Source organism: Podarcis muralis, chromosome 15 (genome assembly GCF_964188315.1).
Source record: "Podarcis muralis chromosome 15, rPodMur119.hap1.1, whole genome shotgun sequence".
Classification (NCBI taxonomy): Eukaryota; Metazoa; Chordata; class Lepidosauria; order Squamata; family Lacertidae; genus Podarcis; species Podarcis muralis.
This window is the reverse complement of record NC_135669.1, coordinates 20,028,789-20,054,176: the sequence shown is the minus strand read 5'-3', so window position 1 is coordinate 20,054,176 and position 25,388 is coordinate 20,028,789. Positions and strand designations below refer to the sequence as shown.

General features: G+C 44.8%; 1 protein-coding gene across 1 annotated transcript; it reads right to left on the bottom strand.

The window, feature by feature from the left end:
• Positions 1-10,328: 10,328 nt before the first annotated feature.
• On the bottom strand, positions 10,329-17,676 carry LOC114585728 (uncharacterized). The gene is made up of 4 exons (XM_028708602.2): positions 17,259-17,676; positions 14,760-14,967; positions 13,363-13,421; positions 10,329-11,852 (listed from the first exon to the last, which is right to left on the bottom strand). The coding sequence occupies exons 1-4, from the start codon at positions 17,428-17,430 to the stop codon at positions 11,578-11,580; spliced, it is 714 nt and encodes a 237-aa protein (XP_028564435.2). The 5' UTR covers positions 17,431-17,676; the 3' UTR covers positions 10,329-11,577.
• Between the last annotated feature and the right edge of the window lie 7,712 nt (positions 17,677-25,388).

The following is a 25,388-nucleotide window of genomic DNA, read 5'->3' as shown; positions in this document are numbered from 1 at the left end:
CCACCTCACAGGATTGTTGTGAAGTTAAAACGGACGTTCCTTTGTGTTCATCTCCTTCGTTTCAATGGGTGACCCTGAGTTCTAAGGAGCTGGAGAAAATAACGCCTTCCTCTCCAGTCTGTTTGTAAATGTTATAAACTTCTGCAATGCTCCCTCTCCAATTAAACCTTGAAGCTAAAACACAGGTCCTAAGACATTTCAAACGAACATTCTGTGTTTGTAAAAACCAGAGGCCCTTGGTTTTGAACAAACGTCTGATTTAAAAAGGGCTCGCTCTCTGCTTTCTGGAAAGCAATGTGTGGGAGACAAAAAAAAAAAAAAAGTGGGGTGGCCTTTTAAAATAAAACTGCACAAGGCAACTGGATTTTCTGATCACCAGACGCCTCTTAGAAGGATGGAAGGAAGCTCTCTTCCTGGGGATTTGCCTTCCTAATTGCAAGAGAGGAAAAGACCTGCTAAACTGGCTCCAGGTGGGTGGTGGGTTGTACCCAAGTGGAATGTGGCTCCTTTGTGATTCAGATCAAAGGGAGTTGGTTTTTGAAACCTTTGCACAGCATGGAATTCCCTTGGAGAAGGAAGAAGAGCTGTGGAGGCTGCAGTTTTAATGGGAGGCTTTATAAAAGAAACAGGAAGTTTTAGGGAGGGATCCTCCTGGGCCCAGAGGATGGAATTTATTCACAAAGGGTTATCAAGTGACAAAGCAGAACCTGAAGCTGGTCCTCACACATGCAGTCATCATTTGGTGGTTGCAGCATCAAGCGATGACCGTCTATTGCAGTCATGGGCTATTGCATATCCAGCGCCGGCAAGATGAACGGTTTGTATCACCTGGGCATCTAGGGTTGCCAAATGCTTTCCCTGGGCCCTGCTCCGATGCTTTGAACAGTAGCTTGATCTGCAGGTGTGGGCAAGTGGTTGTTCTTCTCCCCATTCCCACTGGCCATTTCTGCAGAACCAAGCATAAGAGCAGGCTGGGTGGTGCTTTTGGAAGATCAGTTGGCAACTCTACTCACATCGCCTGAAGTAGAATTGCTTTTCTGCTTCTGTTTTGAACTTTCCTCATTAAAGGCAGTTTCACGCCTTAGTGTGATAGATTAAAGAACCCCTAACATGCACAAATCAAGTGATGGATGTGTATCTCCGCATCCTACTCTTGGCTTCTTCTTTAATTAGTTCATTCTTTACATTGTTTTTTTTTAAGATTCTGCCTTTTCCCCAAGGAACTTGAGGCGGCACACATAGACCTGTCCCACAGCCTTTCATTCTCATAACAGTTCTGTGAGATAGGCCCATAGCTCAGTGGCAAAGCATCTGCTTTTCATGCAGAAGGTTCATTCCCCGGCACCTCCAGCTAGGGATGGGGGGCAACTCCTTGTCTGAAACCCTGGAGAGCCAAGGATGATGGGAGCTGGAGTCCAGCAAGTTCTGGAGTTCTCGGTCTTTAGAACTTAACTCTGTAGATGAGGAATGGCTGCACCTTGACTCCAGAGCACATAAAACTAAAATGCACATACATGGATGAACAGTAAAGAGTGACAGGAGCAGAGGTGCCAGGTTGCCTCCAGATGGAGATCCCTGATGTGCATCATGCCCACATGACATCATGCATGTTGCACATCATGTGCATGGAATGTCGTGTCCTCTGGAGGAGGAGCTGGATACTGAAGCTGCAACACGCAATGCTCGCCATGTGTGAGTGAGAAGCACTGGGCCACCTCAAAATTGAGGGGGCCAGGCCCCTTTTAAACAAATATTGAGGGGGCTGAAGGCTTCTCAACCCCCTAGTGTTGACACGCCTGGACAGGAGTGAACAGCCTGCCATATCCCCCCCCCCCTTCTCTCACACACACACCCTGCCTGCAACCGCTGAGGGACATTTTGTCAAAAACATCCTGAGAGGACAACTTCATTTTATCAAGGGTATCTTTAATCCAAAGAACAAACACCCCTTTGGTTTTTCAATTTAGGGGTGGGCCGTGATTGCAGAATGAATGAACGCCACAGAAAAGTGTGTCCAGCAATGTTGAAGGGTGCCATGGGGTGAGGTCATGGACTGTGAGCCTTGACTTGCAGTTAGGAGTTGTGGTTGCAAATACATGGCTGCCTTCACTGTGAAAGCTGGTGATGGTATTGTTATGGGCTTGCATGGGGCAAGGATCCCCTAAAATCCTGGGCTCCAGGTTCTCCCCATAATCTCTGAAATTAGTAAATGTGGGGTTTGAAGTCAAGCTACCGGTAACTTCTCCAGGAGCTGGGGTTAGAGAAGAGAAGGATGGAGTGAGCAAAACTCCACGCAGGGCAGCCACCATGCTGGCTGGCTGGGTTACAGAGAGACATAGGGATGGTGCTTAGGATGCCTCTGAATCCATTGCTGTGCTGCTGGGAGCTCTCTCTCCATAAAACTCAGGTGTAAATATGTGTGAATAAGCCATGTTTCATAAAGACACAGTTGTCTGCTGTGTCTCGTTCCAAGGGAACACAAACCTTGGTTAAGCTCCAAGACTCCTGGAATCTTGCTCCTGCTTTGGGGTGGCTGCGAACAGTATCTTGTTGCCTTATCTCCTATCTCAAGATTACGATGAGGATGAGGAAGATATTTTTTTTGAAAGATTTTCATTTATAAAGGAATAATGTGATAAAAGAGGAAGGAGGAAAGAAAGGAGGAAAAAGAAAAAAAATGTGTAAAATGTACAGTGTAATAAAGGTAAAGGGACCTCTGACCATTAGGTCCAGTCGTGGCTGACTCTGGGGTTGCGGTGCTCATCTCGCTTTATAGGCCGAGGGAGCCGGCGTACAGCTTCCGGGTCATGTGGCCAGCATGACTAAGCTGCTTCTGGAGAACCAGAGCGGCGCACAGAAATGCCATTTACCTTCCTGCCGGAGCGATACCTATTTATCTACTTGCACTTTGATGTGCTTTTGAACTACTAGGTTGGCAGGAGCAGGGAGCTCACCCCATTGCGGGGATTCGAACCGCCAACCTTCTGATCGGCAAGTCCTAGGCTCTGTGGTTTAACCCACAGTGCCACCCGCGTCCTGTAACTTAAAAGAATGCTATTTCTTTTTATTCTTTCTGAAGCACATTCCAAAGAATCCTATGATGGTGTATGTATCTATATCTGGAAGGGACCCCAAGGGTCATCCAGCCGAACCCACTGCAAGGAATATGCAGGAAAACAACCACCAACCTTGGTTGTGCTGTCAATGTTGCCCTATTAAATGGCACTTTTAAGGCAATTTAAACTGCAGCTGCAAGTTACGCCATTACGCACACCTTGCCATCCCCTTTTGCTGACTGAGAGCGGAGGAGGTGCTGCTTACAGTCTCCAATACATTAAGCAAAATCAATTTCATTTCTATTGATTATTGTATGTAAGCGATATTATATGGTTGCTAATTGCCCTACTACATTCTGTATAAACTCATTGAAGATATCTATATCTCCTGTCTCCAGATTATGATGATGAACAGGCTTGCACCCCCCCCTTTTTTTTTGCTCGGCAACAGGAAAGATTGTCTCATCGGCTGATGGCTGGGTTGGAGGGAAGATGGTTTTTAAAATAGCCATTTAGCCGAAACAAACTGCTCACCACTTTTACTTAGTCATTCCCGAAATAGCTGAGGGCCACATTTAACATTCCACCGTGGTAATTTTTCCTGTCTGAGCTGCAGGCTTACAAAACTGACAAGAGACATGGTGGGTGCCCTTAGGATTTATGGGCCCCAGAGCTCAATGGAGGCAGGTGGGGGAGTGGATAGAGCAGGGGGAGGTAATGTGATGCTGTTGGACTCTAGTTCCCATCATTCCTGACTATCGGTCATACTGGGTGGGGCTGATGGGAGTTGAAATCCAACAACATCTAGATAGCAGTACAATGGCTACCTTGGGCTAGAATGTCAGAGTAGGAGGTGGGCAATCCAGGTTCAAATCTCTGATGAGCCATAGAGGAAGCTTGGTCTATGTCAGTCTCTCACACCTAGTCCTACCTTGCCTACCTCAAAGAGGGCAGATCTCCACTGGTTGGTTATAACGTTAAAAAGCATTGTAAAAATGTGACACCAGAGGGCGCTGTACAGCAGAGATCCATTGGCAATGGGAAATTCCATTGAGAGCTATATTACTTTTTTTTTACAGCGTTTTTACAGATCAGTGTAGATCCAGCCCGAGTCACAGATCTTTGGTTCAACCTTCTGGCGAAGGCAATAGACAAGGTGGTAGAGGCAGGCTGGGCATAAATACCCCAGAGGTGGATCGGAGTGAAGCCTGTTGGCCTAGTCCAACCCATCCCTGGGGTGGAACCGGACACTCAGTCCACCGGTCATTGGACAAACAGCCAGCAGGCCAGAGTCCACTTTCTAGACTGGCATGAGGCTGATCTGGGGTTGTGCCGGCCCAGGAAAACACCCCAAGTCCATGTCCCCTGGCAGATCATGGGGGGCACAGAAGGCACCGTCTTGCAAAGGTGGCAGACCCTAAAGGTAAGCGTCATTGTCAATGCTAACAGGAAGTCACTCTGCAAGGTTTCGGGCAGGAGTCCCTCCCAGTCTTACCTAGAGATGCTGGCTGGGATTGAACCTAGGACCTTCTGCATGCAAAGCAGTTCTGCATGCAAATAATAATAATAATAATAATAATAATAATAATAATAATAATAATAATTTTTATTTATACCCTGCACTTCCCAGTTCAAAAACTGGGCTCAGGGCTGCTAACAACAAATTTAAAACACTTAATTGTAAAAGCAGCATAAAATACAGTATAAAAACATGAATAACAATAAAATTCAAAATTCAGAAATCAATTTAGGGGAAATAAGCATTAGATAATCCCCAGGGCTAGCTGGCTGAATTGGTCCTACTTGGGCCAGCGAGGAGGCCAGGGGAGAATTAGCTGTGAGGTCTCAGAGTGGGTAATCTTCATAAAAGGGGAGGGAAGAAAAGGGAAATAAAAGATTAAGCTGAATTCAAATTAAAGGCTAGGGGAATAGCTCTGTCTTACAGGCTCAATGGAAGGAGGTTAAATCCTGAAGGGCCCTAGTCTCATGGGACAGAGCATTCCACCAGGTCAGAGCCATCACTGAAAAGGCCCTGGCCCTAGTGAAGGATAGTCTGACTTCCTTAGGGCCCAGGACCTCTAAACTATGGTTATTCATGGACCTTAAGGTCCTCTGCAGGGCATACCAGGAGATGTGGTCCTGTAAATACGAGGGCCCTAAGCCACAGTTTCCATAGAAATAATAACAGTTTCCATAGAAAATGTCCTTGCATAAACAAAACAGTCTCAGCCTTCTGCTGCTTCTTGAAACTTCTTCTCTGTTCTTCTCTGTTTCTGGAACAAATGATCCTCTCACACAGAGAGAGACTATCCAACGCTACCACTGAGCTACAGCCCCTCAAGAGAATATCTAAAACATGTAGGCTGCCTTCAGCTTGTTGGATGAAGTTTCTTGGATTAAGCACGTCCGTATCTAAAGGCAGTGTGGCTCTGAATGTATTTGGCACACATTTTTACATCTCTTATAAAACCATTGGTTCTTCTGGCATGGAGAAAGTAAACGAAGAATTCTCTCTCTCTTTCTCTCATAACTCGTGGGCACCCAATGACGCTGAATGTTGGAAGATTCTGGACAGATATAAAAAAAGGACTTCTTTGCACAGGGCCTAGTTAAACTATAGAATTCACTCCCATTTGAGGCAAGGATGGTCACCAATGTGGGTGATTTTAAAAGAGGGTTAGACAAATTCACAAAGGAGGTGGTTATCACTGGCTCCCAACCACAGTGGCTGTGCTCTGCCTAGACGGTCAGAGGCAGCAGTGCTTTTGAATGCTAGATGCCTGTGTAAGAAAGGGCACATGCCTGTGGTGGACATGCCCCAAGGTAAAAGACTTCTGGGAAAGGATTTATAATGAGCTGGAAAAAGTGCTGAAAAACACATTTATTAAGAAACCAGAAGCCTTTTTACTTGGTATAGTGGGGGGTGAAATCCCCAACTGCAGGATATTAAGTAGAAAATAAGGTAGAGTTGTTGAAAAATAAAATTTTGAGGGCCTAAGATGGTATGCTGAGCTAGGAGACTGGAGGGCCACACCTGCTTGAGATGGCACGGACCAGTTTCCAAATTCTCTCTCCCCTGGTCTGCATCGCAAGAACGTGAGAGGGCATTGCTGTAACAAATCTGTTTCTGGGTGGATGTTTCATGGGCCAGGGTTTTGATCTGGGGAAAGAGTGAAACTGTTTTCCCATGAGGAAGATTGAGGATGTTTTGAGCAAGAAGGGCAGGCCATTGAGCAAGCGAAACTCATGGATGGAAATGGGAGAAGCTGTGTGGGTAGAGATCAGCAAGCGACTTCGTTCCGTCCAATGAAGCTGAATGTTGGAAGATTCAGGACAAAGAAAAGGAAGTATTGGTTATGAAGTGCACAGTGAAACTATGGAACTCACTGCCACAGGAGGCAATGATGGCCACTAACTTGGATGGCTTCAAAAGAGGATTGGACAAATTCATTGAGAAGGCTTAATAGCATTGGCTGTGCTCAATACCTCTAAATACTGGAAATCTAAATTGCTGGAAATCATAGCAGAGGAGCATGTTCTTGTGCCCAAATTCTACAGGCCGGTTTCTCCCAGGCATCTGGTTGATCACTGTGAGAACAGGATGCTGAATTAGATGGGCCATTTACCTGATTAACAGGCTCCTCTTATGTCCTTGTGTTATGGCTCTTTAATAGCCATAACATTGTGTGGGTGTGGGAGAGAGAGAGAGGGAGAGGGAGAAGGCAAAGGCAGGACATTTTGTTCCATCAAGGGAGGTTTCATCCCATCATCTGACTGTGGCACAGCTATTGCTGAACAGGTGCTGGGGGAGAGAGGCATTACTCAGATGGTTAATGCTAGTATTTTTGGTTAATGGTTAATGCTAGTATTTTGTTGTGGGGTGTGGGAAGACTTCAGCAGTACTTAATGAGAGGTTCTTTCACTTGGAAACTCGTCCCCTAATCCTGAATGTGTGAGGGAAGTGTCTGTGGTCCTTAAAATGTGTGGCAAAATTTGCATCATGCTTCTCAAGATGAAGGAGCAGGTTTTTGTCTATATTTGAATAAAATTGGACGCCATTTTGAATCGAGTTGGCCAGCTGAATTTTTCAGAATCACATTGATTTTAACCACTGATTTCAAAATTGTACTTTTTTTTTATGTGGTTCCTTAGAATTCCGCTTTCCACTAGTGCTCAGTAAATTGTGTAGTGGAGCCTTCAGGATGATCAAAGTTGGAACCCATAACCTCTCAAGAGCTCCTGGTTGAGTAACCCTGAGCTAAGATGAGGGAAGCTCCACAGCAGCTGACTAACTTCTGAGCGTGCTGTTGAAGACGCCTGATAGGAATGCAAGATAAAGAAAGCAGCACCTCCTCTGTGCATCCCAGCCTTTGGGAATTTCCCTTGTTGTTCACCTGCCTAGTAACATCACCTGAGAGAGGCAGACCTGTGAGAAGCTGCAGTTCTGGATGGCGAATTCACTTGGGCTACAATCCTGCAAAGACATAAGACTTGTTGGGTATTTCTAAGTAAAATGTGCTTCTTTATCTGCGGCACAATCAAAGAAAAATCTATCCTGCTTTGGGGAAGTGACCACAAGGATTTTGTGGAGGAGTCTGGGATTGTTTAACTCCCTGCCCCTTTAACCATACAGAGTGACACCACATCCAGTGAGCCCTCCCTTGCCCAGAGTCCAGGCTGAGGGCCACACTTCCTTTGGGGGGGGGCACATGCCAGTGTTGGGCGAGACAAGAGCAAAAGCAGGTGGCTCAGTGAAGTTTACCTTTGTGCAGTAGGCTTATTTCTATGCACACCCCTCTCTGTCTTCCATCCTGACAAGCAAGAGGCATTATCAGATTTCAAATTCATATTCATATTCAAGGACTGCTTCTCTCCATATGAGCCCACCTGGACACTGAGATCATCCACTGAAGCCCTTATTCATGTGCCTCCTCCATGAGAGGGCAGCAGCACAAGAGCAGGCCTTTTCTGTGGTGGCTCCCCATTTGTGGAATGCTCTCCCCAGGGAGGTTCATGATACACCTTAAGGCGCCAGGCAAAAACATTCCTCTTCAGCCAGACCTTTGGCTGATTTATATTGGATTGGCTTTGTTTTTATTTCTATTATGTATTCTGTATTTTTTATATTGTCATTTTTTGTTGTGAAAATAATCAATCAATCAATCAATCAATCAATCAATCCAGGCTGGCAAAAACACACAATGAGAGTATGAAACAGGTTCTCTTATTTCAAAAAAGAGGATTAGAGAAATTAGTGAAAAGAAGATGTCTATTAGTAATGATAGACAAGTAGAGCCTCCCTATTCAGGATCAGTTGCCAGGAGAGAACTCTTGCCTGTGACCTCCTTGTAGGCTTCAAGGAGGCATCCTTCATCCATGTGGGACTTGGGGGGGGGGGGGGGCTGGGTGAGCATTGTCCAGGCTAGGGAAGGGAGCAGGCAAGACTCCCATCCCAGAGGAGTAGCTTGTCACTCGGGCGTCTGTGGTTACTTGAAGGATTGCCATTTTTCACATTTCCAGAGAGTTTCCCCATCCTAATCCAACTTTTGCCATGCTGGACTACAATTCCCATCAGCCCCAGCCTGTGCATGCTGCAAGGGTGGCGGTGCAGTCCAAAAATATCTGGAGGGCGCTGTTATAAGAATTCTAAGGTCTCAAATATACAACAAATGCACACATATCTTAATATATGAACCATGTGTCTGAGCAGGAGAGCAATCCTGAAGCCATTTCAACTCTCCCAATGACCTCTAATACTCCTCTGCAGTAAGGGAGGTAAATGGGGAAAGCCTTCCCATTGTCTTTTTGCTTACAAATTCTGTTTTAAGGGCATATTTGTATATGAATACCAACCTAGCAGTTCAAAAGCACGTCAAAGTGCAAGTAGATAAATAGGTACCGCTCTGGCGGGAAGGTAAACGGTGTTTCCATGCGCTGCTCTGGTTCGCCAGAAGTAGCTTAGTCATGCTGGCCACATGACCCGGAAGCTGTACACCGGCTCCCTCGGCCAATAAAGCGAGATGAGCGCCGCAACCCCAGAGTCGGCCACAACTGGACCTAATGGTCAGGGGTCCCTTTACCTTTTTAGGGTGAGCCTGTGACCTGGATTCAGGAACTAAAGTATTAACCATCACAAAAGAATGGCCAGGCTGCCCAAGTAATGCAATCAGTGACCATTATCCTGGCAGACAGAATTTCTGCTGTAGACTGCCTGCTATGATGTCTGTATGATGATTTTGGGGTGGCCTTTGGCGAAGGGGGTTGGGCAATGTCAAAAGTCTTTAATGGTTCCTGCTCACTTTTGGTCAGGGTCTCTCCCTCCTTGGAAGGCAAGAAGGCAACAGAAAAATAAATATCTGCCTTGTTTTCCACTGGATCCTGCCTCTATCCATTCTTCTCTGACTGATCTTGGACTTAGGGGACACAGAGTCCCATGGGGAGTTGGGCAGCAAAAACTAAACTCCATTTTTTACATCAGTGCCAGGTTGGCAAAGGACTCCACAATCAATCCTAAGTGTGCTTATTTGAAAAATAACTCCATCAAAACCAATGGACTCAATCCCAAAAAGTATTGTCTGGGTGTATTAAAATATATCATGCTTTTCCTTTCAGAAATCTAACATGAGAGACCATTTCCACACCACCAAGAGGCACTTGGCCTCATTTTTGCTGCTGACCTCCCCTGTACCACAGTATTATTTTTTTCTGGTGAACTATACAGAGTTTTGACCAGTTGGATCCTCTTGCTGTTTCTAAAGTACACAGGGTAACAACTCCCGTTTGCCAATGTGCCGCTGAATGAAAAGGGTATAATTGTGTTCACTTCTTTTAGCACCCCAAGTGATCTGCAATATCCTAGTCCTCATTAAAATGGATCAGGCGTCCCGCGGCACCAATAAATCCCGTTGTTATTCTGCAGCCTCAAACGAATGTCAACATAAAGCAGGGGAGGGGAGGTCGGTTTCCTGGCTGAAACTGGCTTGGAAAGGTTGTTACAGCAAAAGAGGCAGCATTTGCCCGGGGGGCAGGGGAAAAAAACCCATTCCAAAAAGTCATGGCTGTGACTTTTAACGCTGGCATAAGTAAAAAGGGAGGATTTAACCTTGTTCTTTCAGAGACTTTTGCTCACGACCTTGAGAAGTATATAAACCAGCTGAAACTGAGCCACTAATGTGCTCCTTTTCTAACCTTTTGCTCAGTTGTCCATTCCTCACTCATTACCCTCTCCCCACCCCCGCAACACCCCCAAAAGAAGGCCACAGTTATATATAGGACATTAGGAAGCAGTTTTATTGAACCAGGGTCTTTCAAATACAATACATTTCCAAAATACATTTCCCTGAGGAAACACAGTCTGTAACAAAAGCCACTGGCAGCAAACCCAGCCTATCTTTCTGTGGAAGCCCACAATTAACCACCAATAGTCTTGGTTGATCCTTCACCCCATTTTCCTCTCTGCATACAGCCTATGGAGACAGTAGGGTGAGCACTTCTTAAGGAGCAGAGGCGTTATCCGAGTATTTCAGAGCAAATAAATATTTTACAGTCCATGGGGGTTGCCCTGCCAGCAGGGGGCTCATAATATACAGTAAATGAAGGGGCCTCCCTTAATCTGCATAACGTCTACTGATGGTTGTTTCAGAAGCTGAAGAAAGGGTGCAATTTCAAATTTGGCACATGGGCATTCGGATCTGTGTTTAACTGGAAACGCCGGGTTTTCTTTCCTCTATCACAGAAAATAAAATACGGGAAAGGGGTGTGTGCATGTGTCTGGTGTCAGAATTTTGGAACAGCCTTCTTGAACTACATGGAGGTGCAAAACGCAGCTTCCTTTGTTCGTAGTGTATAGTGGAGATTCTCAGTGGATCAGCCTTTCCTTCCATTCTGTGTCATCCAGTCAAATATCCTCCAAGGATAGACACCAGTTTCCTAGCACTTCTCTTTCAGAGAACTGGAATAATTTTTTGGGGGGTGGGGAGGTGGGATGCACAGAAGGAACTGTTGAGACGCTTCCTTTCCTAAGGTTGCATCATTGTCCTGTCCTGATAAAATAATATTAACTTAAAATATCTGGTCTATTCCTACTCTTGCCATGGAAGATCTTAGCAGCACTGGATCCATATGCAACAGGCAGAGTTAAGTCTGTTGATTATTTAGCTTATTATTATATTTTTGTCCCCTAGGCAGGGAAAAAGAAATAAAGAAGAGACAATGTTTGGATCTTGCTCCCAGCCCCCTAAAGGCATGAGCCCTCTCTCTTTAGACGTCTCTCAGTACAGCTACCTGCTGCCATATCTTCTAAGTCAGCAGCTGGGCTATATTAGGGATTGATGAAATAAATGTGCAAATAAAGATGCATAATGGTGTGGAGGGGAAAGAGAGTTGCAGGTGAAGGCAGGGAGGGAGGGATTTCCTTCTCGAGGAGACCAGCCACCCGCCCTTCACGTTCTGTTTGGAAGGGAAGGTGGCCACGCATGAGAGGAAAGCAGGGAATGCGTGTTGTGGGGATTCGGGATTCATCTTAGGAGAGGAGCTTGAAGCCCAGCGAGATGGAGAGGAGCTGCAGGAATGCCAGGAGGAAGGAGCTGCCTTGAGCTGCAGAGGCCGAGCCTTTGGGACCTTGTGTCCACTGGTGGGAGGAAGCGAAGTTATGGTGGTGGACGGTGGAGGCGTTGAGGAGGACGTGGGCATCAGTCGGGTTGATGTGATGCATCGGATTGTGGGAAGCAGGGGTGCTGGTGTCAGGGCGAGGGGTGGCGGAGGAGGACACCGATCTGATGCTGGTGGTTGTTGTGTCTGAAAGAAACAAATCAGATTAGCCAAGCTGTTGCGGCTTAGGAGAAAAGGATCTGTAGGTGGACTGGGGTGGGGGGAAGGCCTGAGTTCAAAGCCGTCACATAAATCAAGGCCTGAGGCGCCCGGAAGGGCTGTGGTTCAGTCCTCTGCAGGCAGAAGGTTTCCAAGGTCATTTTCCAGCCTCTCCAGGCAGGTCTGGGGAAATACTGCCTGGCTGAAATCCTAGAGAGCCCTTGCCAGTGAGAGCAGTGTATATCAGCTTTTCCTAACCTGGTGTCCTTCTGATACTTTTGACAACAGGTGTCAACAACTCCTATCAGCCCCAGAATGTAAGAATGCACAGCAAGCCTGCTGGATCAGGCCAGTGGCCCAGCCAGTCCAGCACCCTACTCTCACAGGGGCCAGCCAGACACTTGTGGGGGGGGGGAACCTGAAAGGTAGTAAAGGTAAAGGGACCCCTGACCATTAGGTCCAGTCGTGACCGACTCTGGGGTTGCGGTGCTCATCTCGCTTTATTGGCTGAGGGAGCCGGCGTACAGCTTCCGGGTCATGTGGCCAGCATGACTAGGCCACTTCTGGCGAATCAGAGCAGCACACAGAAACACCGTTTTCCTTCCCGCTGGAGCGGTACCTATTTATCTACTTGCGCTTTGACGTGCTTTCGAAATGCTAGGTTGGCAGGAGCAGGGACCGAACAACGGGAGCTCACCCCAACCGGGGATTTGAACTGCCGACCTTCTGATCGGCAAGTCCTAGGCTCTGTGGTTTAACCCACAGCGCCACCAGCGTCCCTTAGCCCTTAGGCAATCTCTACAAAGCTTTAGTCTATGGTTGCCATCAATTTGTATTTTAATTAATTTTTAGAATGTATTTATAATGTTGTACTGTTTTAGTGTTGTTAGCCGCCCTGAGCCCGGCTTCGGCTGGGGAGGGCGGGATATAAATAAAATTTATTATTATTATTATTATTAGCCTGAAAGGTTTGCAGGAGCACAACAGCACTCTGCCCACCTGCAATTTCCAAAAAAGTGATATTCAGCAGTGTAATAGCCAGCTCAGCAGCCTAAAATTTCTGGGGAAGCCTGGCACAGATAATACTATATGGTCTGACAGTGTAAGACAGCTTACTAGGTTGTTTCCACTGGCTAAACAGGAATTGCATCAACTTCCCCTCCTGCCAATCTTTGAAGGAATTGCCCTGAGATTGAGATTGAAGTTGGGCTATGTTAGCCAATAGTAGCCACCTCCCCCCCCCATTGTTTAGATGGAAGAGAGTGGGTGGGGTTGAAAAATGTTAAAATTGAGAGAGAGGTTGCTTTGGATGTTACATAAGAAGAGCTCTGCTGAATCAGGCCATTGGCCCATCAGTATCCTGCTCTCACAGCAGCCAACAAAATATGTTCTCTCATGGGAAGCCTTCAAACAGGATCTGAACGCAACCGCACTCTACCCATTTACAATTCCCGACAGACTGACACTGGAGGGAGACCTTGTTTTTTCACAAATTTACCTCTTGCCAGGGTCTGAGTTTGCAGCAGGGTTGTTCCATTGGCAAAGATGACAAAAGACCTGTTGGGAAACAAACAGAAAATGAAAATCATGAATGGTGGAGGAGAGAAGCTGTGAAATGATAGCCAAACAGCACTTCTGTTAAAAATGGGGGAGGGGGATGCAGTGATGCCCGAAGCCCATTTTAGCTGGCATTTGGAGAAGGGGAAAAAAATAACAGCTTCCTTTTCATTTGTGCCTGAGCAACTATGCTGATAACTTTTAGGAGCAAGCATAGGAGATTTGGATAGTTATTGCTAGTGTAATTTATCTGCATATGATCTTTCTTCAGCCAATTGGCATTTCTTGGTGATCATTGCAAAAAAAGGGGGAAATGAATCTTAAGCTTTGCTATAGAACACTCAATATAAATTAAAGCAAGCATATCCATCAGACAGGCATGAGGTGGCAGGCTGATATATGGCCCTTTGGATAAAGCAGTGCCTCGTTACACAAAACCACATTTTGTGCCGTAAATTTATGTCGTACGTTTTGCACTTAGGAGTCACACAGCTCTCCCTGCCAGCAAGGAAACATCAGGCTTTGTGTCTAGAAGTGTTGCAACCTCTCCACAAACCCTTTGCCTAAAGCAGAAGGACTCCCATGTGCTGTCCCCAGCAGCTCCAGGTAGGCCTGGTACAGATCCCCTGTCTTAAACTCTGTACGGCTGCTGCCAGTCTGGGTAAGTGACACTAAACTAGATAGACCAGTGGTCTGATTTGCTGTGAGACAGTTCCTATGAAAGCAGAGGATAATAAAAGCCCTCCCCTCAAAGGAAAAACCAGACAATTCAAACAATTACTGATAATTCAGCCTTCTTGATTTAAGTAATAAATTTTGATGTCTTCTCATAGGAGAAATAAGCAAGTTCCGCCACTGTTATCGCTTACACCCCCCCCCAACTATCAGATAATTGCTCTGATTAGTTCCCCCAGTCTCACCCTTCCGTTAAAATTCAGTTCTAACTTACATTGGCATAGTTAGTGCCTTCTGGCCTTGCAGAGGAAGCCACCCCACTATCTGTGAGAAGCTCACATGTCAGGCATGAAGGCCATGGCCATTATCCGACATTTCCTGTCCACAGGGACCTTCCCTTTACACATGGAGCTTTTGTTTAGGGGCTGAAAGCGCTTAATAGACCACGAATTTGTCCAAGCTTTTTGGGGAGGGAGAAAAATTCCTGCATCTATGTCACTGTCTCTCAACGCCGACGCCATTTTAGGAACCCTGAGCTGCTCTGTAGTAATTCAAGATACAACTGTATTGAGAAACAATACATTTGTTAGTAATGTGAGGCTGTAGACCCCTTGGGGCAGGGACTCTTCGGTGCAGAAAAGGCCCAGTGGTCAGGATTCTTACTTTATGAGCACAGATTCCATGTTGGCATTGGGGGCCGTCCAGCGAGTTCGGGTGCTGTTGCCGCTGGAGACGTTTTTCTCCACCAGGTTCTCGACGCCACTGCAGCTGATCGGTTTGTTTTCACTTTCCCACAGACCGCTGGAGCCGTCTTCAGACGGCACGGCTTGCAGGATGACGGAAGTGCTGTTGTCAATCCCAGTAATGGTGACTGCAGAGAGAGTGGGAGAAATCACATTTTTACTGGGAAACACAGGGATGGTGGGCAGAGGGAGGAAAGACCTTGATGTGATGCTGGGGAGAGAAAAATCCAGAAAGCCCACAGCAGGGTCAAAGGGACAAAGGGAACCAAGAAACTACGGAAAGGCAAAATCTCTGCATCATTGTGGGATGTGCCGTTGTGGCATCATTTGTACAAAAAAGCGAAGACAAACAGCCGCCGCTGTATGTAGCAATGGTGATCTGGGGAAATCCGAATCCTTTGTCTCATGTGGCCTTAGGCAATGCCCCTCTTAAGCATCAGTTTCCCTATCTGCAGTATGGGTGCAATAAAACTGACCTATCTTAACAGGGTTGCATTGGAAGGATTACAGCGAGATAACACACACAAACAGCTTTAAGTTCTTCTTATCATTGCCGTTGATTTATTATTATTTCCATAGCTTTGTGTGTCGTGATTTAGATGGTTAGAATTCATGGAGCCTAGAAGCCATCTGAATCTTTTGACTAAATTTATTCAAAACGCGGTGTTTTGTTTTTGTTTTAAATCTTGCCTCTCCTAAGCTTGAGGCAGCTTGTGACATTGAGGGGAATGAGTGTAAATACAATATACCATTTCATTAGAAAAGAAGCAGGAACAGGAAATCTGAGTATATGATATACTTTTCTAAAGGGGAAAAAAAAAGGCACTAGGTTCCTGCTTGCCTACGCGCCATATTCTTCATTCGAGACCCCCAACTCTAAACCTCCTGGTGTATGGAGACTGGCATAAGAGAGCCAGTTCAGCCTAGACAGAGACCAAGGATCAAATCACCACTCAGACATGAAGCTCCTTGGATGACCTTGGTCATTCTCTCTCAGCCTAGACCACCTCACAGGGTTGTGAGGATAAAAGGGAGGTACAATTGGATATTTGAAAACTGCTGCCCTTGTCAGAGATCTGGACTTGGCTACTAGAGGTCCTTGTGCTGAAATGTGTGACCCTCATTGCAGCCACGGACAGCTAACCTTTTCATGCCTTCCTTCATCTTGCTGGACCAGGGAAACTGGCTAGCCTAGATGTCTCAAGAAGAGGCTCTCCAACAGCCGCCTGCAATGCAGCTTATTAAATTTGGGCTTCATTAGTGAACAGCAAGCTTTCATTTGGGGAAGATAAAAACTGGGGCGTCGTCATCCCACACGGGGACTAAAAATAATATTTGGAAATGGCAAGGGTGACACACTGTGTTCCACCCTGGGTGGGGCTGTGGGTCAAATCCCTGTTAGGGCAGCTCAGTGTCTATGAGGTTAAATGGCACAGTAGTCATTGTGCAATAGATGCATGATCAAAATTGGGGGAACTCTTTCGGCACTAAAAAATTAATACAGAATATGTTAGGCCTGATTCTCAAGTGGTGTGAATCAATATTTTGTTCCCTTCCAATATAATCTATGCTGCTTTCATATCATTTTGTCCTTCTGGGTATTCATTTGGTATTCATTTAAAAATTATTCATTTATTATAAAATTTAAAGTCCACCATTTCTACCAAAGGAAGATTGGGTCCTTTTTCAGTTGAAATCTGTAGGACCTTTGCATTACAGTTTAGTGACAGACTGATAAGAGCATTACAATATTATTATTATTATTATTATTATTATTATTATTATTATTATTACTGCAGTTTTTTCTGTGCAAAGACCATTATGGTCCCATTTTACAGATGGGAGACTGTGGCCAAGAGATAGTGGCATAGATCCAAGCCCATCCATCAGCTCCATGGCTGGCAGATTCACACCCTTTTGCCCAGCACTGACTTACGGGCTACTTCAGAGTTGCTCTTTCTATATCTGACATCAACTACAATGCCTCTAGAAAGAATAGATCCCCTAACACACTGTTAAACAATGGGTTGCATTCCAGATGTTGCTGGACTTCAGATCCCAACAGACCCAGCCAGCACAGGGATGAAGGCAGCTGTGGTCCAAAATTTGGAGGATTTTGTTCCTTGTTCTTTTGGTTTTGGTCATCCCTTAAGACTGTGCATCAAACCCCACAAATACCGTATCTTCCATCCCATGTCTTTTCTGTGCTTCTCTAGGTCACTGCAGCAAGGCTAGCTTAAAATCCCAACAAGCCCTGCATTCACAGGCTGGTGGTGAGACTGGGTCCACAAGGCAAGGGTGCCTCAAAATGGCAGGACACCCTTTGGATCCCAAAGATGGCCAAAGGCAGGTTAGCTCTGAACACACAGACAGGAATGCCAAGACGCAACAGCAGCCTTGGAGACAAAGTGCAACTTACCTGTGTAGATGGCACTTGGTTTGAAATAAGAAGGTTCCACGTTCAGCTTGTAAGCGCCCCGCGTAACGGTCTTCTTGACGATATCACAAGGAGCCTGCTGAAGATAAGCAGGCGAAACAAACAGTGCCCCAAGGAAGACGAGCTGCAGCATGGTGGACTTGAAGCTAGCCATGATCAGGTTGGGTTTTTCTTCTCCTCTCTGATTTCTCTTCAGGACCTGCCTGCCTTGTTGTACCTGAGATCTGGAGAGGGACCATAACTCACAGGGCTATTTATACTGCCAGACAGATGCAAATTACCTTCCTTCCACACCCTCATCAGTGGGAAGTTTCACAGGGTGACACATTTTGGCATGTGCCCTCCCTCCTCTTTACCTGCCTCTGCACCTCAGCATCTGAGTGGCCTGTCTGGAGTAAGGGGGTGGGAAAAGAGATTCACAAACCAACTAGGAGCAGGGAGGTTTCTGCTCCTGGTGTCTCACTAGAAATGTATGTGGGCATGTGCGATCCTGTCTTTGCATGCCATGTCTCAAGAGCCAGTCCTAGGAATGGATGGGGGTGGGAGATACCAGGTAACCAGGTGGGTCTTTGTTGTGAGAAGACGAAAATGGGTGCTCTTTTGATGCCTGAAAGTTGGCGTCAAAATACCAGTCTGCATCCCCCACACCCTGGTCATTGAATCCAGATATTCCTTTTCCAGGGAGAAACTGCTAAATTAAAAAGACCTGCTGACACTAACCCCCATTTTTTTGCATTTTCTCAGTGATCTGTTTTTAATATCAAGCTCCCATCACCTGAAGTCTTTTGGAAGTGAAAAAGAGGAAGGAAAAATTTGCTTTTAATCTTGTTTTTAAGTTGTATTTCAATCAATTGTTTTTATATTGGGTGTTAGCCGCCCTGAGCCCGGTCTTGTCTGGGGAGGGCGGGGTATAAATAAAATTTATTATTTGTTATTATTATTATTATTTTGTTGTTTTGCTAACAATTACACACACACAGACAGACAGACAGACAGACACACACACACACACACACACACACACACACACACACAAAGTTGCATGAAACTAAGTTCTACCTAGAGTAGAGCAACTGAAATTAATGGACCTAAGTTAGTCATGTTTATTAATTTCAATGGGTCTACTCTGACTAACTTCGGCTACAACAATCTAGATATTCAGGGCATTCCAAAGGAATGCCACATGTGTTATCTTTTTGTCATACAACAACCTTGTAAGGAAGGTCAGTGCTATTATCTTCATTATTTACTTAAGGGAGGAGGGAAACGATCACAAAAGAAGGACATGAAACAGGTTTAGAATATGAGGTTTAGTAAACTTCATTTACATTCATTTGCTTGTGATGGAATCAGTGTTTTTTTCTGGGGGTACGCATAAACATTTTGTGAATCTTTGTACTTTTGCCCATTTACTGTATTAACTTTCCCTGATTTGAACTATAAAATGGTGATTTTCTTGAGTCAAAATGAGAGTACCTCTAAACATTTTTTTTTAGGGAAAAAACGCACTGGATGGAGTTTACCGTAATAGTTTTGAAGAAGAGAGTAGGAGGCTCTCTTTATTTTTAGAAGGGCCAGCACAGGTAATGTGACTTCATTCCTACTTTGTACCAGGGGCCTAGTTTTTAGCACTCTGAGGATGCAGAGACACTGTGCATTTAAAGCACATTTTCCTCTCACAGAGCTATAATCCCCAGCACACTTAACAAACTACAGTTCCCAGCATTCTTTGTGGAGGGGGGGGGTGTTGTGTACGCAGCCTGGGATGTGCTGACCCAGAGCCCTGTAGTGCATCCAGCTAATACACTCTCCTCTGGAGAAATATGGCTCCTCCCTTTCATGACCTTCTCCTCTGTCTCCCATCTACTTCCATAACAAACGCCACACATCTGGTCAACAGTTCTATTGCTGACAGCTTCCTGCTGAGAGCTGGAACTCTGGGTGAAATTTCCATGACCTCCCAGCAGCTCAGACCCATGTGGGGTGGGCAAAAACATCAGCAGTTGGTTTGAGCCCACTGTGGCACTGAGGCCTTCTCAAAAACCAATATAGCCTTGAAAACTAAAGCTAAAATTCCACAGTGGATTTCTAGACACCCGTCCCCAGAAGGTCCTAGTGGGAAGCCTGTCCAAAAGATCAGGAACTTTTCCATGACTTCATCCCAGACTTAATTACACCCTTCACCCCCTCCCTTCCTCTGAGGTAGATGATTAACTCCTCCGCTGGGTTTCTTTACATAATTGGTGACTTTCCATCCTATTCATCCTTCAGATACCCCCAACTGCCAAAGGCCAGTTCATGACACAGAGATGAGTCCCTGCTCTTCACCATGACAACCGTAGCCAAAAGCCGATTGCCAAATCACAGGTGAGGCAAGAGCTCAGGGAATGCATTTGCAGGCATCTTGCCCACTTAAAGGCTCCTCTGCAATCCACCATTCCTGTTGCTTCTACATTCCAGCTCTTAAGCAGCCAGGAATATTACCCATGCTTTGCCTTCCAGGCATTGAGGGCAGGAATGATTTCCTCAGCCTCCCGCCCTGATTTATGCATCAGCTTGTTTTGCTCAATCGCAAATGATTCAGAGAGAAGGTGGAAGATGCAAAGGAGCACAAATAACTAAGGTCAATCACGGAGGGAAAGTCCCAGATTCCATAAGCGCAGAGTAGAACCAGATGGGGAAAAAATGCTCTGGGATCAAAACACCAATTGCCCTGCTTTAAAAATAGCTCCCATTAGGACCGGGGCATCTTGGGCCAGTATTCCACAAATGTGGCTGGGTTAGCAGTTGCAGCAATCACCAGCTCATGTTCTTTTTTCTTTAAAGAATCTTTATTAAACAATCAACATTAACTTACACAACAATAAACAATAACACAGTATATACAAATTACATACGCATACTTTACAGAAAAAGAAGAGAAAAAAAGAAGAAAGAGAAGGATGAAAGATGGAATAAATAAAATAAACTTCTGATTATTCTCATTGTACTGTTTCTCATTTTGTTATTTCACACACAGTGCCTTATTATTATTTTTTGCTTTCCAAATTCTTTCCCAATATATTCTGTTATTTATCACCTATATATTACACCAGTTCATGTTCTGAGGGATATTTTATTTTATTTTATTTTATTTTATGGGTCTAGAGTAGGGATAGGCAAACTAAGGCCCAGGGTCCAGATGCGGCCCAATCGCCTTCTAATCCGACTTGTGGGCAGACCAGGAATCTGCATGTTTTTACATGAGTAGAATGTGTCCTTTTATTTAAAATGCATCTCTGGGTTATTTGTGGGGCCTGCCTGGTGTTTTTACATGAGTAGAATGTGTGCTTTTACAGTGGTACCTCGGGTTAAGTACTTAATTCATTCCAGAGGTCCGTACTTAACCTGAAACTGTTCTTAACCTGAAGCACCACTTTAGCTAATGGGGCCTCCTGCTGCCGCTGCACCTCCGGAGCACGATTTCTGTTCTCACCCTGAAGCAAATTTCTTAACCTGAAGCACTATTTCTGGGTTAGCAGAGTCTGTAACCTGAAGCGTATGTAACCTGAAGTGCATGTAACCCCAGGTACCACTGCATTTAAAATGCACCTCTGGGTTATTTGTGAGGCATAGGAATTCGTTCATTTTCCCCCTCCAAAATATAGTCCGGCCCACGACATGGTCTGAGGGACGGTGGACTGGCCCACAGCTGAAAAAGGTTGCTGACCCCTGGTCTAGAGCCATGGCTCCCAACATGGAGTACCCCCCCCCAGGGGGGCAATTTGATTTTTAAGGGGGGCAATTTGAGAATGAGTTATTAACAGTTAATGGCCTTTTAGGCTTCCTCCACGTGAATAGGACTTCACTTTTTCATTAATAAGAATTATATGTCACAGGGTGGGGGTGTCAGGATTTTAGAGATGCTTAGGTGGGCCATGGCCAAAAAACAGGTTGGGAACAACTGGTCTAGAGCGCAAGTGGTCGCCCTGACTGATCCAAGCACCTTGTCCACAATCTCGCGCCTTATCAACTGATCAACTGAAACTCATCCAACACAACAGGACTAGACAGTGCTCTGGACACCTCTCAAGATTCATCTGCTGTAACAGTTGAGTCAACGTCCCAGCAGACGCAAGCAATTTTATCCTCAAAATGCTTTGCAAACTAGTCATTGTGAGCTACTGTCAGTTTTGTCATCTCCTTTGGGCCAGAGTGTAAGAGATCTTGCATGACCCGGATGCAATACCTTTGTTGCAGCCTTCCTTGCCCCTAGATAGACTTGATGATGAGTGTTTGATTGCCTTTGACTGGAGTTTCCCTCCATTCACATTCAAGCTGCCTCCTAGCTTATTTCCTTGCTCTAAGCTCGTGGGGTATACCAGGGATCCAAGTAGGCTTCACAATGCGGGAGATCATGTCAACAGCCTGAGCCATTTGGGTGTTCCAGAGGTCGGCCAGGGATTTGACAGTAGTGCCAATCATATCAGCCAGAAACCCCCCAGGGCCATCTGGAAACCCAGTGGGATCAATCAGCCTCCAAGAATGGAGCATCTTCATAGGTTCTCCACCTCTGCAGAGGCCAAAAGTTGTTGAAAGCCTACATCTCAACAGGAAACAATCTGACCATGGCAAGGTATTGATGTCAATATCTCCCACTTTTAGATCACTCTCTTCCTGCTACATGCGTTGAGCCAGCGAAATGTTGGGACAGCCCCGTGGTCGTTATGGTAGTCATAAAGTCAGAGACAACCTAGCATTTAGCAACAGCAGCCACAGACTGGAGGGCTAGCTGATAGGACAACCATAGTTCCCCAGGTTGGAGGAGGGGCAGCTGGCACACGGCACAGTCACTAACTGTCCTCTGGTAATCTCTAGGTTAGATTACTGCAACACATTATATGTAGGGTTGCAGTTCAGAAATTCTAGCTGACCCGGACCCTGGAATCATCATCTGAGGCCCTTTTTCATGTGCCTCCTCTGCGAGAAGTCCAGAGGGTGGCAACACAGGAAAGGGCCTTTTCTGTGGTGGCTCCCTGCTTGTGAAATGCTCTCCCCAAGGAGACTCACCTGGCGCCTTCATTACATATCTTTAGGCAGCAGGAGAAACTTCAACCAGGCATTTGGCTGATTAACATTCTATGGTCTTTTGAATGTGTCGGGGCATATGTGTGTTATTGGCTTGTTTTGCTACGACTTTTTGTGTTTTCATTTTGTATTTTCAGGTTGTGAACCGCCCTGGGATCTTTGGATGAAGGGAGGTAAACAAATTCAATCAATCAATCAATCAATGCCTGTGCCATGTGCCCCTTACCCCGCCTGTCCCACCTCCCCCACCATACCGCCTCCTCCTTTGAACCACTGTTATTGGCCACCCTCTGCTCTCCCCAGCTCCTCTGCTTCCAGACACATCTCCCCTCCCTCAATAATTACAAAGAACCACCCAAAAACCCAATACTCTGGTTTCTCTTCAGAACGACAACAAAACCCCCCCCTACATGTATTAAAAATGGTTAAAACGATTGTAGCAGAGTCCAGGTGAAATCTACACACATAAAAAATGCTGTGAAAATGCTTTATTTTAAAACGTTTTGAAAAATATATTGAAATTTGCGTAGGCTCACATTTGTATATTGCACGTTAAAAAGGTAAAAGGCCCCTGACAGTGAAGTCCAGTCGCGAATGACTCTTTATAACACATTTAAAACGTTTTATTTGCAGCTGTGTGGCTGAGTCCCCAGTCTCTGCTTTGTCGCTGGTGCTGCAACCAGCAGATGTAGATTGGCTGAAGATGCAGTCACAAGACTACTGTCAGTACTGCTGGGGCTGGCTTGCCTGATGGTGAGGTTCAGGAGATTCAAGGAGGGACAGGGTAGCTGTAGATGGTGACGGGACTGAAGTCTCCCTGGCATGGCAATCTCTCTTGTTCGCCTCCTTGCCACAAACAGCAGTTCCTTGGAAAACTGCTTTGACTTTCTAGACATGGGAAAAGTGAAAGTCTGGGTGAGCCTAGAGTTACAATTCTCAGAGTTCCAGAGGAGGAGGATTGATTGTCAAACCACTCTGGGAACTGCAGCTCTGTGTAGGAAATAGGGAACTCCTAGCAACTTCCAGCACGCATAAACTATTGTCCCCAGGATACTTTGGGGTAAGCCATGGCTTTTCAAGATGGTATAACATTGCTTTAAACGTGCACTGTTGATGGGAGCTGAGTTGCTTTTCGCTTTTGATGTTTTGATTGTTGAGAGCACTCTTGGATGTTATGCAAGCGTCGCTGCTACTGAAAATAACCTTTCGTCAGGAAGACAAAGCCACAGGGCTTTGAATGAGTGGGTGTAAACCCGTCTTGCGCCGTTTCCTCGCTGGATTATTTGCAGCAGCAACCGGACAACCGGAACTGCAAGTTGTTTGTTGGTCTTAGTGGTTGTGCTATGGCAACATCTGAAGCTGCCTTCAGCATTAGCGGGCCATAGCTACCATTTATCAGATGGTGTGACATCCTGCTTAAGCAGTTCCCCTCAATAAACTGGTTCAGTTGTCCCCTGAGAGATAGTCTCATGAAGCAAAATGCTTTGGGCTTCTCAGAAAGCTAACTGATTCTTCTGCACCTTTGACATTTTATCTTCTTTTCGCTTGGGGCACTGGGGGCACTCACCCTTTGATTTTCCTGGCCCATATTTCCCGAGACAGTGATAATGTAGAATAATGACCTGCAACAAAATGTTGCAGTGTGTGTCTTCTACTACTACTACTACTACTACTACTACTACTACTGTTACTATTATTATTAGTGGGAAGTGCCCTGCACTGCTTGGGTATTCTAAGAAACTAGTACTACTATTAAGAATAGTGAGTTTTGACTTGTGACACCACAAAATAATGAGCAAAACCATGCTACTGTCCACCATCTTGATTCAAAATGGCGCCTGGCACCAAAACATCAGCAAAGACCCTTACCACCTCAGGAGACCTTGTGCTATGTTTAGCGAAGTTACCTCAGAGGCTTCCAAACCCATAGAAAACAATTAGATAGACAGGAAAACCATTTCCCCAAAGACAACCTATCATCTATCTATCTATCATCTATCATCTATCATCTATCATCTATCTATCTATCATCTATCATCTATCATCTATCTATCTATCTATCTATCTATCTATCTATCTATCTATCTATCATCTATCATCTCTCTCTCTCTCTCTCTCTCTCTCTCTCTCTCTCTATCATCTATCTATCTATCATCTATCTATCTATCTATCTATCTATCTATCTATCTATCTATCATCTATCTATCTATCTATCATCTATCTATCTATCTAGCTATCTAATCATCTATCTATCATCTATCTATCTATCTATCTATCATCTATCTATCATCTATATCATCTATCTATCATCTATCTATCATCTATCATCTATCTATCATCTATCTATCATCTATCTATCTATCTATCATCTATCTATCTATCTATCTATCATCTATCTATCTATCATCTATCTATCTATCATCTATCTATCTATCTATCTATCTATCTATCTATCATCTATCTATCTATCTATCATCTATCATCTATCATCTATCTATCTATCATCTATCTATCTATCATCTATCTATCTATCTATCTATCTATCTATCTATATCTATCTATCTATCTATCTATCTATCTATCTATCTATCATCTATCTCTATCTATCTATCATCTATCTATCTATCTATCTATCTATCATCTATCTATCTATCTATCTATCTATCTATCTATCTATCTATCTATCATCTATCTATCTATCATCTATCTATCTATCTATCTATCTATCATCTATCTATCTATCTATCTATCTATCATCTATCTATCTATCATCTCTATCTATCTATCTATCTATCTATCTATCTATCTATCATCTATCAATCTATCATCTATCTATCTATATCTATCTATCTATATCTATCTATCTATCTATCTATCTATCTATCTATCTATCTATCATCTCTATCTATCTATCTATCATCTATCTATCTATCTATCTATCTATCTATCTATCTATCTATCTATCTATCATCTATCTATCTATCTATCTATCTATCATCTATCTATCTATCTATCTATCTATCTATCATCTATCTATCTATCTAT